General features: G+C 45.4%; 1 protein-coding gene across 1 annotated transcript in view; it reads right to left on the reverse strand.

Annotated features, from left to right (window-relative positions):
- Nucleotides 1-16702: 16702 nt before the first annotated feature.
- Nucleotides 16703-18944, reverse strand: part of LOC137436513 (glutamate receptor-interacting protein 2) — a 535867-nt gene continuing 533625 nt past the window's right edge. The window contains exon 21 of the mRNA XM_068130374.2: nucleotides 16703-17569. Coding sequence (XP_067986475.2) covers nucleotides 17267-17569 — 303 coding nt within the window. The 3' untranslated portion in view covers nucleotides 16703-17266. The remainder of the gene's footprint in view (nucleotides 17570-18944) is intronic.

An 18944-nucleotide genomic window follows, 5' to 3' on the forward strand; every position in this document is an offset into this window, starting at 1 on the left:
CTGGGAAAACCACATTTCAAATCTGGCCTCTAAAGCCAGTCGCCGACTGGGCATCCTCCGTCGTGTGAAGTCCTTCCTTGGCACACCTGAGCTCCTCACCACATACAAGGCTTTCATCCACAGCTCAATGGAATACTGTTCTCCCCTCTGGGCTGGTGCTCCTGCCTCATACCTCGCTCGTCTTCACGCTGTTGAAACCAAAGCATTCAGAATCATTGGAATCTCCCGTGATGAAGCTAACTCCAAGGGCCTCTCACTCACTCACCGCAGGCAGGTTGGTGGTCTTTCTGTCTGCTACCGAGTCCTCTCTGGCCTTGCCCCCCCCCCCCCCCAGCTCTCTCTCTGGGCTCTGTCCCGCAAATATTCCTACAGGTAGCACAATATCTGCCTGCAACCCTCTTATAGTTAAACTACCAAAATAAAGACTCTCTGCTCACCTTCACTCCTTCATTCCTCTTTTCTCCCGCCTCTGGAACAAACTCTCTCACTCTCTTCAATCCCACTCCACCCTCCAGGTCTTTAAAACAGCTGTTCACCACCATCTCTTATCTTCCCCTATCCAAAACTGTGATCTTTTCTACCCCCGCTAATTTCACCGCAATTCCACTTTTTTGAAATACCAACTCCTGTCGTGGAAGTCCTTGGTGTCCTTGTGTTTTATACTTCTCCCTCCCCCCACCCCCCCCCCCTTCGCACGCCTCCTCCCCCCAAGCCCTCTCCCTTCCACACATCTCCCTGCTCTCAAATGTTGTGTTTGTGTGCTTCCCCTTCTCTCCCCATCTTGTCTTCCGCTCCCTCTTCTTATATATTTTGTTTGTCTGGTTGATTTGTTTGTGAAGTAAATGTTAGCTCTTTCACGAGCCTCGATTCAGTATACAAAAAAAAAAAAAAAAAAACACGTCGGAACGTGAAAACTGGTGATATAAATGACAATAATAATAATATTTTATAACCAAATGTTTGGTACACATGTTGAAATTTAGAATAATAATTAAATAATATGGTTTTAACATCTGGGGCAAAATTAAACGCGTCATTGGAAACTTGCAACACGGAAGTAGAATGGGTTATCGTCCTATTAAGAAGAAGCGACACTGTTGTTATATTACATCGTTGTTTGTTGATAATCAAAGAGCAACACGTGATCATCAAAATGATAACCTGACACTTTGAATCCTTCCTTTTGTATGCGGCACTTGGCTGCCGGTTGCATCATTTGTTCGGGGTCCATCTGTGCCGCTGATGCAGTGCCCCCTTGTAGGTTATAGCAGGTGTTTGCAATACGACCAGCTCGTCTCCTCTTCGGACACTTTGAATCAACCGGACTTAAGACAATTGTCCCCCTCGCTTTGCTTTTTGCAGCTTTTTCAAAATAGGAATGAAGAAAGCATGAATCATATCGACCATTTGCTGCTTGAGAATTTCAAAATAAATGACAAATTCTCCATTGTCGATGTGGACAGTTTCTTGCAAATATTATCAAGGTCATCCAACTATTGTACACACAAAAAGGTGGAATTTTTACCTCTTTGTGACCGAGAAACTCTAGTTTGGTGAACTCGTAATGCCCCCCTGGAAACTTGCGATGCCATTGATGAGTGAGCAGTGTCACATTGGATCTTTTGAATTAACAGAGAAAGGCGTCATCAAATATCAGGTGACGTCATCAAACACACTTCACTCATTCTGAATGATACAGCTCCGTTACAAAGGACACGTGTTGTTGGCCATGTCTTGGGTTTTACCACTATGATGTCACTTCCTGTATCGCCCACCCAGGGTAGCCAACATCATTGCACAATATTTCAACATTGATCTCTATATTTATCCGTTCAACGAGAAAAGTTGATCCACGCCAACCTTGAACCACCCCATGTATAACCTCTTATCGAGGGTACAATTTAGAAATGCTCTTATTTCCGAATCATTTTGCGCATATTGCACAGCACAGTTTAATTTGCATTTTGATCTTTCTCTCCATGAGGCAGATAATAAACATCTTCATAATGCACTACTTGTGCCAGTGTAAAAAGATAATCAAAAGATGCTTGCCAACATTCACCCTGGCATTGTGCGCAGCAGGTGACCACTGGTTTGTATCATTGCGAGGAAGCACGGCTGTGCTACTGATGTAGTGCCCTCACCACCCCCCCCCCCCTCCTGGTAGTCAAAATAAAGACCAATTACTGCACTGTAGTACCAAGAAGAAGCCGGACATCATAATGCACGTGGACGCACAAACACACACAGAGATATATACAGTGCATTCAGAAAGTATTCAGACCCCTTCACTTTTTTCACATTTTGTTATGTTGCAGCCTTATGCTGAAATCGTTTAAATTCATTTTTTCCCTCATCAATCTACACTCAATACCCCATAATGACAAAGAGAAAACAGGATTTTAGAAAGTTTTGCACATTTATTTTTAAAAAAAAAGAAATATCACATCGACATAAGTATTCAGACCCTTTGCTATGACACTTGAAATTTAGCTCAGGTGCCTCCCATTTCTCTTGATCATTTTTGAGATGTTATATATATATATATATATATATATATATATATATATATATCTACAGCCACGTGAAAAAGTACGTACACCCCATGTAAAGTTTTGACTTTTTCAACATATTTCAACATACAGCTATTTGATCTTCATTTCAACAATATTGATATATAAAGATGAAATAATACAACAAATATCATGAAACATTTACATTTTGTAGTCCATTGTATAATTTAAATAAACATAAATGCAAATTTCGCATGTGGAAAAAGTAAGTACACCCCGACATTTATCACTACTTCAAATACCTAAAATTAGAATCAGGTGCACCAGCTCAGGTGCAAATGATTAGAACATCGTTGGAGAAGATCTTGGAGGAACCTGTCTTATTTAAACCTCAGACATTTAGTTTGGTTTGCTCTTTGTTGTTAAAGTGTGCGGCGTCACCATGCCTCGATCAAAAGAGCTCTCTGAGGCCTTCAGAATGAAGGTTACAGATGCCTACGAGTCTGGGAAGGGATTTAAAAAGATCTCCAAACAATTTGAAATCAATCATTCGACTGTCCGGAAGATCATCTACAAGTGGAGAACATTCCAAACAACTGCCAACTTGTTCAGGCCAGGCCGCCCCAGCAGGTTCAGCCCGAGTGCAGACCGCAAGATGCTGAAAGAAGTCTCTAAGAACCCCAGAATTTCATCACGGGACCTACAGGTAGATCTTGCCACTTGATGTCAAAGTGCACGAGTCTACCATTAGAAAGCGGCTGCACAAATTTGATCTACACGGGAGGTGTGCCAGGAGGAAACCTTTGCTGTCCAGAAAGAACATCAGGGCAAGACTAAAGTTTGCCAATGAACACCGAGGCAAAGACCAACACTTCTGGAACAATGTGCTCTGGACAGATGAATCAAAGGTAGAGTTATTTGGCCACAGTACCAGAAGACATGTTTGGCGAAAACCAAAACAGCATTTGACCACAAGAACCTGATACCAACTGTAAAGCATGGTGGTGGAAATATTTTGGTTTGGGGCAGCTTTGCTGCATCAGGGCCTGGGCAGCTCACCATCATAGAATCCACTATGAATTCTTCATTGTACCAGAGGGTGTTTGAGGATAATGTGAGGCCATCTGTCGGCAAGTTGAAGCTCAACTGAAGGTGGACCTTGCAACATGACAATGACCCTAAACATGCCAGTAAATCCACCAAGGAATGACAAAAGAAAGAAATGGAGGGTTTTGGAATGGCCAAGTCAAAGCCCGGATCTAAATCCCATCGAGATGTTGTGGGGGGATTTGAAACGAGCTGTGCATGCAAGAAACCCCTCAAACATCGCACAGCTGAAAGAATTCTGCATGGAGGAGTGGGCAAAAAATTCTCCCAGTCGATGTCAGAGACTGGTAGATAGTTATAAGAAACGCCTACTTGAGGTTGTTTCTGCCAAAGGGGGCAATTGGAGCCAAGGGTGTACTTACTTTTTCCACATGCGAAATTTGCATTGATGTTTATTTAAATTATACAATGGACTACAAAATGTAAATGTTTCATGATATTTGTCCCCTGTCGCACGAAAATTTGTCCGTGTGTTTTAAAAAATTGCGTCCAAAAAAATATATATTTGTCCCCCGTCTCAGAGCGAAAGGGGGACTATGGTTTTCCCCTCCGTCCGTGTGTGCGTCCGGGCGTGCGTGCGTGCGTAAGTGAAGGACCGAATTCTAATTTGGTGTGTGGGTGCAACTAGGCATATGGAAGAACCCTTTTGAAAATTAGGTCGCCACGTCAAAATCCAAGATGGCCACCGCCATGTATGTCTGAACCTTGTGAGCGGAATATCTTGAAAAATAAGCGAAGTACCAATGTCTAATCTGGTGTGTGGGTGTATATCGGCATAAGGAAGAACGCTATTGAAAATTGGATCGCCACGTCAAAATCCAAGATGGCCACCACGATATATATATGTCTGAACCTTGTGAGCGAAATATCTTGAAAAATATACGAACTACTAACTTCTAATCGGGTGTGTGGGTGTATCTACGCATAATGAAGAAGGCTATTGAAAATTGGGTCGCCACGTCAAAATCCAAGATGGCCGCCTTGCGTCTTCCACTTTGTCAACTTACATCACTTCACCGACGGGGGACCTCGGCGTAACGCTTGTTATATTATATCACCTTTATCTATCAATATTGTTGAATTGAAGATCAAATAGCTCTATGTTGAAATATGTTGAAAAAGTCAAAACTTTACACGGGGTGCACTTATTTTTTCACGTGACTGTAAGTATTCAGACCCTTAACTCAGTACTTAGTTGAAGCACCTTTGGCAGCGAGCACAGCCTCGAGTCTTCTTGGGTATGACGTGACAAGCTTTGCACACCTGGATTTGGGGATTTTCTGCCATTCTTCTCTGCAGATCCTCTCAAGCTCTGTCAGGTTGGATGGGGACCGTTGGTGGACAGCCATTTTCAGGTCTCTCCAGAGATGTTCGATTGGGTTCAAGTCAGGGCTCTGGTTGGGCCACTCAAGGACCTTCACAGAGTTGTCCCTAAGCCACTCCTGCGTTGTCTTGGCTGTGTGCTTAGGGTCATTGTCATGTTGGAAGGTGAACCTTCGGCCCAGTCTGCGGTCCTGGGCGCTCTGTTTCAGGTTTTCATTAAGGATATCTTTGTACTTTGCTCGGTTCATTGTTCCCTCAACCCTGACCAGTCCCCCAGTCCCTGCTGCTAAAAAACACCCCCACAGCATGATGCTGCCACCACCATGCTTCACCGTTGGGATGGTATTGGGCAGGTGATGAGCGGTGCCTGGTTTCCTCCAGACATGACGCCGAGAATTGAGGCCAAACAGTTCAATCTTAGTTTCATCAGACCACAGAATCTTGTTTCTCACAGTCTGAGAGTACCTTTCGGTGCTTTTTTGCAAACTCCAAGCGGGCTTTCATGTGTCTTTTACTGAGGAGAGGCTTCCGTCTGGCCACTCTGTCATAAAGCCCATATCGGTGGAGTGTTGCAGTGATGCTTGTCCTTCTGGAAGTTTCTCCCATCTCCACACAGGATCTCTGGAGCTCAGCCAGAGTGACCATCGGGTTCTTGGTCACCTCTGTTACCAAGGCCCTTCTCCCACGATTACTCAGTTTGGCCAGGCGGCCAGCTCTAGGACGAGTCCTGGTTGTTCCAAACTTCTTCCATTTAAGAATTATGGAGGCCACTGTGCTCTTGGGAACCTTCAATGCAGCAGAGATTTTTTGTGTGCTTCGACACAATCCTGTCTCTGAGCTCTGCAGACAGTTCCTTCGACCTCATGGCTTGGTTTTTTCTCTCATATGCATTGTCAGCTGTGAGACCTTATATTGACAGGTGTGTGCCTTTCCAAATCATGTCCAATCAATTGAATTTACCACAGGTGGACTCCAATCAAGGTGTAGAAACATCTCAAAGATGATCAAGAGAAATGGGAGGCACCTGAGCTAAATTTGAAGTGTCATAGCAAAGGGTCTGAATACTTATGGAAATGTGATATTTCAGTTTTTTCTTTTTAATAAATTTGCAAAACTTTCTAAAATCCTGTTTTCTCTTTGTCATTATGGGGTATTATATTGAGTGTAGATGTGATGAGGGAAAAAATGAATTTAAACGATTTCAGCATAAGGCTGCAACATAACAAAATGTGAAAAAAGTGAAGGGGTCTGAATACTTTCTGAATGCACTGTACATTCATGAATTTATTTGCATTACTTTATTTATTTCTCCATTTTTTTATCTTTTCCATATGGTACCACAGTATGGGTTTAAAATCAAATCTCCCAGGATTCTTCTCCATAAATACGTCATGATAATATATTCATTGTGTAATGTCATAAGATACTGGAATATCTGAAGGTACGGTATTATAAATGGGAATCGAGGCAGGAATTAATCAGCAAATAATTTGACGATAAGCAATTCATGCATCGACCGTGTGGTAATGGAAGATGAATGATATACAAGCTCAATGTGTGTAAAATAAATAAATTACGTCGAGGAGGAGGGCATCAACTAGACTCGGGGGGGGGGGGGTCCAATAGTTGGAGTGTCCACTCTGAGGCTGGGAGATTGGCGGTTTGAATCCCGGCCGAGTAATGCCAAAGGCTTTTAAAATGGTACGCGCTGCTTCCTTGCTTGACGCTCAGCATCTAAAAAGGATAAAGCACAGACAAACAACCATAGGTTGGCAACGATTGCACAGGATCGATGGGCCTAATGACCTCCTCCCACGTTGAAGTTCCTTGTAAGACCACTTATATTATGATTACTCCCTGCATGCGAAGCGAAAAGCAGTGTTGAGCAATTGCTTCGCTTTGTATGTTTGTCTGTCCACAAACTTTAGTCTATGATCGAGGAACAACTTAAACATGAATTGGAAAATATACCTGCAGTTTTGCCGTACTTTGGCCCTGAATTTGTCCTGATCGCACATGCGCACAGAAGAGTGAGATAATTGTTTCACTATGTTGTACTCTACTTAATAGGTGCCTGTCTGGTCGTCAAAAAAAAAAATTGAAAATTATTCAAAACAGGTAACTTCCTGTGTTTAATGACGTCATAAAGGATACAAACAACAAGCACGAAGAACGAATGCAAAGTCTTAAATAAGGCGGTTTGTAAAAGACGCTGCATCAAGAGCGGTAAACTTCCAAAAAAATGTATACAACCTTTAAAATCTTTCTTTTATTTCAAATGAATTATATACTTGAAAACTGTAGAACACAAGTCGCCTTTTTTGACACTTTCAAAAACCTTTCAGTTCAGCAGAACTTGGACAAAATATTACATCATCACGACCAATGAAATTTGTCGTTCACAAATCCCGCCCATGTCCTTATTTCTCAAGACTGCGTGGGGTAAGGTGTTCTATGATCTCTCTCGTTTATGTCTACATTAAACGTTATTTAGACTTGAAGGACCAGGTATTGCCATTGTATTGTTGTTATCTCTCCTTCCCTCACCTAAAACTATGATGATTGATCAGCAAGTGAATTTCTCAAATGACTTATTTTAAAAACAGCATTCAACTTACTGAAATGTTTTTGCAAAATCCTAGTAGTTTTTCTGTTCTACTTCTATGTTCGGCCTGTGCGACCTCCTTGGTATTGAGAGTACTTTGAAATGCCACGAGGTAAATAACTTATCAAGTGGGACTGGACACGTAACTATATAAAAAGAGAATCATATTTGAACACCATCTTGACCTCTTATTTGAGGTGCATGGCCCTGTCCGTTTCCTCGGACAGGAGGAGCAGCATTTTGCAGCATTTATTGGGCGAGAGAAAAGCTGAATGACTGACTTCGTGATCCAAATGATGAAGAGAAACGACTTCTTTATCAGCTGTGATTGTAGAATCTATTACCCAGCGGATCCACCGAACCAAGCGAAATGGGGACGTACTCAAGTGGATCAGTGTTTGCACCCGCCTTGTTGAGCGAGATAGTTGTCCACCTCTGATGTGGACGACACGTGACCCCCAAAACAATACAAGTAAACCGTTTCCCTGGATGTTTCCGACTTGCAACTGCTTCTGCTTCGTGATCGAAAAAAATCTCTTGCACAAAAAAAAAGGCAGGAAGGCATTATTCATGGAGAAACCCATACAGGGACCAATACATTTCATTTAAAGCAAAATTACCATGGCCAGGTATGAAAGGTGTTTAAAAAAAGTTCATGTTAAATGAAGTAAAACATTTTCATTACGAGCCAACTCTTCTGTTTTTGAACATTTTTTTTCTTTGATCCAATATGGCTGCCAGACCACGTGAGCAATGAGATAATAAATTTATATTCTCTAATATAATTGTTGCATAGATCACGCTCAATACATTTCAAACTGATCAGACTAAGCGTTGTCCCTGTCGAATTATGACGTCATAATTATGGCACCAATGACGTCATCGTTAACAACACCTATTCCCTATATGGAGTTCTTTACAATAAGCCATGTTTCAATTTTTTCCATGCAGAGGTTTTGGAGATAGAGGTGCAACATTTTTCGGTTTTTCCAAGATGGTGCCTGTACCACATGATCTATGACGTCATGATTATCATTAAAATATTCTACATGAGGCACTCCTATGGTGAAAAATTCGTGTCCATCAGACCAACAGTTGCTGAGAAAAAAAATTCACAATGATCGGATCAGTGTTGTACTTGTTGAATTATGACGTCATAATTATGGCACCAATGACGTCATCGTCAAGACCTATTCCCCATATGGAGTTCTTTTCAATGAGCCATGTTTCAATTTTTTCCATGCAGTGGTTTTGGAGATATAGATGTGCAACATTTTTTGTTTTTTCCAAGATGGCGCCTGTACAACATGACCTATGACGTCGTGATTATCATTAAAATATTCTAAAGGAGGAGGCGCTCCCATGGTGAAAATTTCGTGTCCATCAGACGAACAGTTGCTGAGCAAAAAAATTCACAATGATCTGATCATTGTTGTACTTGTTCGATTATGACGTCGTAATTAAGGCACCGATTACATCACCATCAACACATCTTATTCCCCATGGTGAGTACTTGACAATGAGCCATGTTTCAATTATTTGCATTGAGCGGTTTGGGAGATATGGAGGTGTAACGTTTTCCAAGATGGCGTCCGTACAACGTGACCTATGACGTCATAATTAGGAATAAAAAAAATTCTACAGGCGGAGACGCTTCCATGGTAAACTTTCGTGTCAACCGGAGCAACGGTTGCTGAGAAAATGAATTTTAAAATGCAGACACGTACGTAACTGAATGCTTAACCCTGGTTTTCGCTTCGCGAGCGCAGGGTAATAATGGAAAATGAGCATTTCTGATTTCACAACAAAACTGAACTAAAAAGACGTCATACAGAGGACGATACTTGCAAAATCCACCCAAAAAGGGTTGCCATGGATACATCAAATTGTCCATTTCATTAAGATTAAAATGGACGATCTTGATCAAAGCTTGGGTCAATCGGATTAAAGTTTCTCAGATGAAAATTGAAATTAGAAGTTTGACCTTGAGTTGACCTTTGACCTTTTGACCTTAAAAAGTTTGTTTCCCAATTCAGTGATGCACTATGTAATCGCTGTTTAACTCTCAAGTTAATAGGATGAAAATGGACAATATTTTAGATGAAAATTGATGATTTTACAAGTTTGACCTTTTACCTCAAAATCAATATGATTCTTTCTTATGACCAACTCTACATCTGGTGAAGTTTCATGAAGATCGGTTTAAAATTGTGACCTGTAGGCGATTGACAGACAAACAGACAGAATAACGCACAAGACGAACCAATATAGTTGAACAATCTTCGATTTTGCAAGTCAAAGCAAATTGGTGAGGTTGGTTGAGTGTAGTCTACAGACACCGGTCTGGGTAGGCAGACCTTAAGATCCCTCTCCAAGATGTACAACACCTTGATTTGACCGTGCAGGCAAGCTTTAGAGGTAGCTTTCCATTGTGAATGCAATTCAAGTTGGTCATCTCAAGCACACGGATGTTGAAGCAAAGAGCGCCCAACATACCATTTCAGTTCGACCCAACACTTTGAAATCAGACTCGGTGGGGTCTTGGTTTGAGCGCCCGCTCTGAGTCTGGGAGGGTCTTGGTTTGAGCGCCCGCTCTGAGTCTGGGAGGGTCTTGGTTTGAGCGCCCGCTCTGAGTCTGGGAGGGTCTTGGTTTGAGCGCCCGCTCTGAGTCTGGGAGGGTCTTGGTTTGAGTGCCCGCTCTGAGTCTGGGAGGGTCTTGGTTTGAGCGCCCGCTCTGAGTCTGGGAGGGTCTTGGTTTGAGCGCCCGCTCTGAGTCTGGGAGGGTCTTGGTTTGAGCGCCCGCTCTGAGTCTGGGAGGGTCTTGGTTTGAGTGCCCGCTCTGAGTCTGGGAGGGTCTTGGTTTGAGCGCCCGCTCTGAGTCTGGGAGGGTCTTGGTTTGAGCGCCCGCTCTGAGTCTGGGAGGGTCTTGGTTTGAGCGCCCGCTCTGAGTCTGGGAGGGTCTTGGTTTGAGTGCCCGCTCTGAGTCTGGGAGGGTCTTGGTTTGAGCGCCCGCTCTGAGTCTGGGAGGGTCTTGGTTTGAGCGCCTGCTCTGAGTCTGGGAGGGTCTTGGTTTGAGCGCCCGCTCTGAGTCTGGGAGGGTCTTGGTTTGAGCGCCCGCTCTGAGTCTGGGAGGGTCTTGGTTTGAGCGCCCGCTCTGAGTCTGGGAGGGTCTTGGTTTGAGCGCCCGCTCTGAGTCTGGGAGGGTCTTGGTTTGAGTGCCCACTCTGAGTCTGGGAGGGTCTTGGTTTGAGCGCCTGCTCTGAGTCTGGGAGACCGGTGGTTCAAAACCTCGACCGAGTCATAGCAAAGACTTTAAAAAATGCTGCTTACCTGCTTGACCCTCAAAATATAAAAAGGGTAGAGCACAGACAAACATCCATGGGCTGGCAACCATTGCACAGGATTAAGGGGCCCAGTGGCCTCCTCTGCATCGAAGTTCCTTGCAAGGCAACTCATATTTCTATTTATTCTCTGTACATTTGATATGTTTGATGGTCTTGGAATAAGCTGTGCACCGCCTAATGTGCTTAAAAAGGGGAAATCAAAAGAGGGAATGCTCCGTTGGACCGCATGAGTGAGTTGCTCCAGTCTGGGCTAAGGTCACCGTGCTCCCGCTACGGACGCAATTCCGTTTGTGTGCCCTTAGCACCTGGTTCTGTCTAAACGATCTTGTCCGTACAACACGGATTGCCGACAGCCCACGACGATGCCTTGGAAAAGGACGTCAAATACCCCAGACCGACAGCGGGTGTCAGCTTTGTGTCCAAAGCGTCCAGTTTCGAGAGCACAATGGCAGAACAAACTGGAACGGAATTGGTCAATTTCCCAAACGCTGTAGTCTAGGTAACACTATAGGCCAACTGCCTTGTTCGGGGCTGAGGCACGAGTGCGAAATTGACCCGCTATCCAAAGCAATGTTTGATCAGTAAGACGAATGACGTCCACTGTTGAACGTTCTTTTTCTTATGATGAAGCCACGCGACGGCGTATTTGTTTCCATGAAAAGGTTTTTTATATTTTTTTATTTTTTTTGTATACAAGATCGAGGCTCGTGTAAGAGCTAACATTGATCACAAAAAGACAAACTGACACATAAAACATATGATAAATGGAGCAGGAGAACAAGATGGAGAGCAGGGACATCGGGAGATCTGTGGGAGGGAGATGGCTTGGGGGGAGGCTGCATGGGAAGGGGGGGGGGGGGGAGAAGTATAAAACATATGGACACTGCAAGGACATCTCCACGTTTGGCTTGCGGACTTCCTCTCTAGTCGTAGTCAACGTGTGGCCCTGAATGGGTTTCTCTCATCTCCTCTTCCTGTTCAGGCTAGAGTTCCCCAAGGCAGTGTTCTGGGCCCTGTTCTTTTTCTGGTCTTCATCAATGATCTCTCCGACTCTCTTGAAAATCCTCTCTATCTCTTTGCTGATGACTCCACTCTCTGCCACTCCATTCCTCTTCCCTCAGATCGGCAGTCTGCAGCCTCCTCACTCTCTGAAGACCTGGACAAAATCACAGAATGGTCAAACAAGTGGAACATGTCTTTCAATCCTGACAAATCTCACACTCTCACTATGTCTCTCCGAAAAGACCGACTGGACAACCCTCCAATCTACTTTCTCAACAATCCCCTCCAAGAAGTTCTGTCACTCAAGCTTTTGGGTCTCACTATCTGCCATGATCTTTCTTGGGAAAACCACATTTCAAATCTGGCCTCCAAAGTCAGTCGCCGACTGGGCATCCTCCGTCGTGCGAAGTCCTTCCTTGGTAGACCTGAGCTCCTCACCACATACAAGGCTTTCATCCGCAGCTCAATGGAATACTGCTCTCCCCTCTGGGCCGGTGCTCCTGCCTCACACCGAGCTCGTCTTCACGCTGTTGAAACCAAAGCTTTCAGAATCATTGGAATCTCCCGCGATGAAGCTAACTCCGAGGGTCTTTCACTTACTCACCGCAGGCAGGTTGGTGGTCTTTCCGTCTTCTACCGACTCCTCTCCGGCCTTGCTCCCCCAGCTCTCTCTCTGTGCTCTGTCCACCAAATATTCCTACAGGTCGCACAAGATCTGCCAGCAACCCTCTGATGGTTTAACTGCCGAAATCAAGACTCTATTCACCTTCACTGTTTCATTCCTCTTTTCTCTTGCCTCTGGAACAAACTCTCCCACTCTCTACAATCCCCCTCCTCCCTCCAGGTCTTTGAAACAGCTGTTCACCTCTTATCTTCGCCCATACAAAACCTTTATCTTTTCTACCCCCGCTAATTTCACCCCAGATTCACTTTTTTGAAATACCGACATCTTTCCTGGAGGTCCTTGCAGTGTCCATGTGTTTTGTACCTCTCCCACCCTCCCCCCCCCCCTTCCCACACCTCCTCCCCCAAGTGCTCTCCCTCCCACAGATCTCCCGATGTCCCTGCTCTCAAATGTTGTGTTTGTGTGCTTCCCCTTCTCTCCCCATCTTGTCTACCTCTACCCTTATTATGTTTTGTGTGTCTGTTTGATTTTTTTTGTGTGTGTGATAAATGTTAGCTCTTTCACTTCACGAGCCTGAATCCTGTATACAAAAAAGAAAAAAGAAAAAAAAGGACTTCCAGGAAAGAAGTCGGAATTTCAAAAAAGTGTATCTGGGGTGAAAATTAGGAGAAAAAGCGGGGGTAAAAAAGATCAAGGTTTTGGATGGGGGAAGATAAGAGATGGTGGTGAACAGCTGTTTGAAAGACCTGGAGGGAGGAGTGGGATTGAAGAGAGTGAGGGAGTTTGTTCCAGAGGTGGGAGAAAAGAGGAATGAAGGAGTGAAGGTGAGCAGAGAGTCTTGATTTTGGCAGCTTAACCATAAGAGGGTTGCAGGCAGATCTTGTGCGACCTGTAGGAATATTTGGGGGACAGAGCACAGAGAGAGCTGGGGGAGCAAGGCCGGAGAGGAGTCTGTAGAAGACGGAAAGACCACCAACCTGCCTGCGGTGAGTGAGTGAAAGGCCCTCAGAGATAGCTTCATCGCAGGAGATTCCAATGATTCTGAAAGCTTTGGTTTCAACAGCGTGAAGCCGAGCTAGGTGTGAGGCAGGAGCACAGGCCCAGAGGGGAGAGCAGTATTCCATTGAGCTGCGGATGAAAGCCTTGTATGTGGTGAGGAGCTCAGGTGTGCCTAGGAAGGACTTCGCACGACGGAGGATGCCCAGTCGGCGACTGGCTTTGGAGGCCAGATTTGAAATGTGGTTTTCCCAGGGAAGATCATGGCAGATAGTGAGACCCACAAGTTTGAGTGACAGAATTTCTTGGAGAGGATTGTTCAGAAAGTCGATGGGAGGGGTTTTCCAGTTGGTCTTTTCAGAGAGACATAGCAAGAGTGAGATTTGTCAGGATTGAAAGACATGTTCCACTTGTTTGACCAGTCTGTGATTTTGTCCAGGTCTGAGAGAGTGAGGAGGCTGCAGACTGCCGATCTGAGGGATGAGGAATGGAGCGGCAGAGAGTGGAGTCATCAGCAAAGAGATAGAGAGGATTTTCCAGAGGTATCAGACATTTTTGTGAACTATCACTTCAAACCTGACCATAAAATCGCCAACCTTTCTGCCATTTCCATCCAGCACCCAGCCTGTGATGTTGGGATCCAAGGTTGAAATCCCTCACACCGAGTTCGTTCGTCCATTGCCATGTAATGTCCCTACCCCATGTGATGCACATATGCAATGGAACACATTTCATTTAGCTATGAATTTACCGAAAAACAAAGCTTGTTGGACTTTGGATTATATTGTTCCTTTGCTTGGACAATGGAGAATGGAGGAGTAATGGAAAGGTTGTGGTTGGATGAGAAAATAAAATTGAGAAATGAAAATGAATTCATTAAAACAAGAGATAAAGAGAGGGTAGCGGAGTTGGAGTAGTGAGCGCAAAGTAAGTGGGGATTTGCAGGAGAAAGAGCAAGCAGACATGTTGGAAAGGGGTGTGATTGTACTGGGAATACCGGGAGAAAGGTGTCAGGACTAATTGCAACATCCCTGTGGATGTAATTTGTTGATGACCCACTTTCACCAGTCAGATTTGGGATGCAGTTTCATTATCTCCAACAAGCAATGTGAATTTTCACATAAATATCCTTTTAAAAGAGGGGTTGATTACTTACATCATTGGAAATTATTTAATAATCAGAGGCCCTTGTTCCTTACAGAGCTTTGGGGTGTATCATGACCAGTAGAGAAACTATTGTAGGCCAGAAGAAGTCCTGGACGGGTCATCGCTCCGACGCAGGATATCAGACCGAGGGTGGCAGGGATTTGTAATTGGTTCAGGGTATCGTCGATATCTCGCCTACTCTTTGCGACGGACACCGAGGTATCTTTAACGTCCACCAACAACCAGTGCTGGTAGACGGGATCTCCATCCGATGGACGGCACACCCAATGATGCCTCGGCCTGCATCCGAAACACCAGGATGACAAAATCTAGATGACCAGGATGACAGTTTACAGCGTCGCAGCAAAGTGTGAAATGAGGACACGAAGCTCATCATCCATTTCGCTGCTCTCTCCACCATTTTCATCCTCAATCCATTCCGCACGTGATGCATGGCTTGTCTTCCCTCCCACAATTACAACGTATTTGGAGAATGACAGCACCAGCTCAGATCAGATGCAACATGTACATCATCCCATACCATGCTAATGGAAACAAAAATTGTGTAACGACACAATTGTACAATGACTCCGTTATTATTTGGTCCTTGTGGTGGGACAAGAGGCCATCTTCCTTCGAGACAACAATGGCAAGGGTGACAATCCGCCTCTGGCAGGTCACGTACGGCTGGACAATTGTGGTTGTACCAGTAGGTTCCAGCACCCCACGGATCCTGCTCTTCGCATACCTCCGACAAAGGGACCTTTGTACTAGTAGGCTCCACCACCCCACGGATCCCGCTCCTCGCACACCTCCCACAATGGGGCCTCTGTACTAATAGGCTCCAGCACCCCACGGATCCTGGTCCTCGCACACCTCCCACAATGGGGCCTCTGTACTAGTAGGCTCCAGCACCCCACGGATCCTGCTCCTCGCACACCTCCCACAAAGGGGCCTCTGTACTCGTAGGTTCCAGCACCCAACGGATCCTGGTCCTTGCACACCTCCCACAAAGGGGCCTCTGTACTAGTAGGTTCCAGCACACCACGGATCCTGCTCATCGCACACCTCCCACAAAGGGACCTCTGTACTAGTCGGCTCCAGCACCCCACAGATCCTGCTCCTCGCACACCTCCCACAAAGGGACCTCTGTACTAGTCGGCTCCAGCACCCCCACGGATCCTGCTCCTCGCATACCTCCCACATAGGGACCTCTGTACTAGTAGGCTCCAGCACCCCACGGATCCTGCTCCTCGCACACCTCCCACAAAGGGACCTCTGTACTAGTCGGCTCCAGCACTCCACGGATCCTGCTCCTCGCATACCTCCCACAGTCCCACATAGGGACCTCTGAACTAGTCGGCTCCAGCACCCCACGGATCCTGCTCCTCGCACACCTCCCACAATGGGGCCTCTGTACTAGTCGGCTCCATCACCCCACGGATCCTGCTCCTCGCACACCTCCCACAATGGGGCCTCTGTACTAGTAGGCTCCAGCACCCCACGGATCCTGCTCCTCGCACACCTCCCACAAAGGGACCTCTGTACTAGTCGGCTCCAGCACTCCACGGATCCTGCTCCTCGCATACCTCCCACAGTCCCACATAGGGACCTCTGAACTAGTCGGCTCCAGCACCCCACGGATCCTGCTCCTCGCACACCTCCCACAATGGGGCCTCTGTACTAATAGGCTCCAGCACCCCACGGATCCTGGTCCTCGCACACCTCCCACAATGGGACCTCTGTACTAGTCGGCTCCAGCACCCCACGGATCCTGCTCCTCGCACACCTCCCACAAAGGGACCTCTGTACTCGTAGGCTCCAGCACCCCACGGATCCTGCTCCTCGCACAACTCCCACAATGGGGCCTCTGTACTAGTCGGCTCCATCACCCCATGGATCCTGCTTTTCGCACACCTCCCACAATGGGGCCTCTGTCCTGCTCACCGATGGCGAATGTGTTACCGAGTGGCGCAAAGCATCTCTGCACACCTCGGTGTGCATCAAACCTTTTCAAAAACAACACATTTTCTTCCAGAATAGATCATTTCACATGTATTTCCTTGTGAATGAACTTCATGTTATATACTCAGGAATGTTTAAAACCATGTTGCGAGTAAAGCAAACTACATGGTTTAAAAATGGATTTTTTCCCGGAGGATTAGGCCAGCGACTCCTAAGATACAAGAAACATTATAAAAGCATTTGATTAACATTATAATGTTTTGTTTTCTTCTTCTTCTTCTTCTTTTGCCAATTTAAAAGACCCAATTGGAAAGAAATTATCTCACTAATATGTACACACTGTAAACTTGCTCAACATTAAAAATGTAAGGGTTTAAAAAATCACAGCTAGGTGCAACATGGAACACAAGCACTACAGGATGCACAGCTACAAAGCGCTGTCCTCCAAACGGGCTCGTTTGGAAGAGTCGATGCTGCATCATGATGCAACAAAGTCGCATCAACCTTCCAAGAACGCCTCATCACATGGAAAATAATTTTGAGATGAGCAGGGGGAAGCGAAAGGAAATGTTTGTCCTCCATTTTTCCAATGATGCGACTTATACGTCTCGATGTTCTATCGCTGCCAATGAGCTATCAACTACAATGGGTTGATGTTGCTTTGTTGCTCCTGCCCGGCCGGCTGAACCCGCTCGGTATCCGACTGCAGCATTACCCGACCGAGCGACCCTTGGCCATCTCCGAGCAAACAGGGCTTCGGGCTTCCCGGGAATGCGGGGTACGAACGACGTCGGGATTCCGAGTGTCCCTTGCCTGGACAACCGGTCGGGGTCGGCTCTGCACAACGCACTCGTCGCACCAGCAACTGCAGTCCAGGTGGAGAGTCGGTGACGAGGGGAATGATGGTACCGCAGCCTCCATCGACTGCCTTGACACCGTTCACCTGCAGTCATGGGATGTGCATGTTGGATGGGGGAAAAACAACCTTTCCATGGGAGGAGCACGCAGGATAACATGCTGTACAGAGTGGAAACAAATCACATTCTCATTCTCAATGTTTCTGTATGTAAAAAATATTTCACAGCACAACAAGTAGACGAGTCCTCCAAGGGGCTAATCACAGGAGCGTCTCATTGTAGCGAAACGATACGTTCCCTGGACTGATTGTTGTAATAAAGGATTCCAAACCCTTCTAGCGAAAATAAAAGTATTCGTAACTAGAACGGCACCCAGTGGAGAGCATACCTCCACCTGGTGAAGGGTTTACGTATCTCAGAGTAGACCAGAAAATCACAACACAGAATCAAATTTAATCTAAATCAATCACAGGCATCACCATCGGTCCAGTCTTTCATACCCTGATCTACCACTCGTGTTTGGCTATATCACTCAATGGTGAAGATTCACTAAAAAAAATCGACTAGCCGGATCCGGATCTTCACCAAAATCGAATCGAATCGTCCTTGTCACACACACATCCTCTCCAACAAGTTTCGTCCAAATCCATCCATAAGTTTTTGAGATATCCTGCTATGTATCGTTTTTGGCCCAATCTCCCAATGGTGAAGATTCACTTCCAAAATTAAATAATTCTCATATCCGAATCCATATTCAGATCTTCACCAAAATCGAATCGCATCGTCCTTGTGAGACACCCAACTGATCCACCAAGTTTTGTCCAAATTCGTCGACAACCTTTTCAGATATCCTGCTTTGTATAGTTTTTGGCCCGATCTCCCAATGGTGAAGTCACTTAAAAAATTATATTAGCCGGATCTGGATCTTCACCAAAATTGAATCGATTCTTTCTTGTCACACATACAACCTGTCCACCAAGTTTTGTCTGAATCTGTCCACAACCCTTTTGAGATATCTCGTTATATATTGTTTTTTGCCCGACTGTCAGTGGTAAAGAATTGCTTTAAAAAATTCTTGGATCCGGATCTTCACCAAAATGTAAACATTTCGTCCTTGTTACACATCCAACCTGTCCACCTAATTTTGTCTGAATCGGTCCACAACCGTTTGAGATATCCTGTTCAGAAACAAAAACGGACAAGGGTGAAAACATAATGTCCATCCACCTTTGGTGGCGAAGGTAACAAGAATGTGCTGCCACTTTACATGGCACAATCAATGGAACGTACCATGAGGTGTGCAGCTGCACAGGTCGCTGTGAACAGTGAACCTGACGCATTAACTCGGAGAGCACTTACATCGACATGGAGCATGCAGAAAACACGGAAGAGCTCGTTTTGCAGAAAGCCATCAGCATGCTGCTCTTACTGCTCATCAAATATTAATGGTAAATGTAAAAA

The sequence above is a fragment of the Myxine glutinosa genome, chromosome 11, assembly GCF_964187855.1.
Source record: "Myxine glutinosa chromosome 11, kmMyxGlut1.1, whole genome shotgun sequence".
NCBI lineage: Eukaryota > Metazoa > Chordata > Myxini > Myxiniformes > Myxinidae > Myxine > Myxine glutinosa.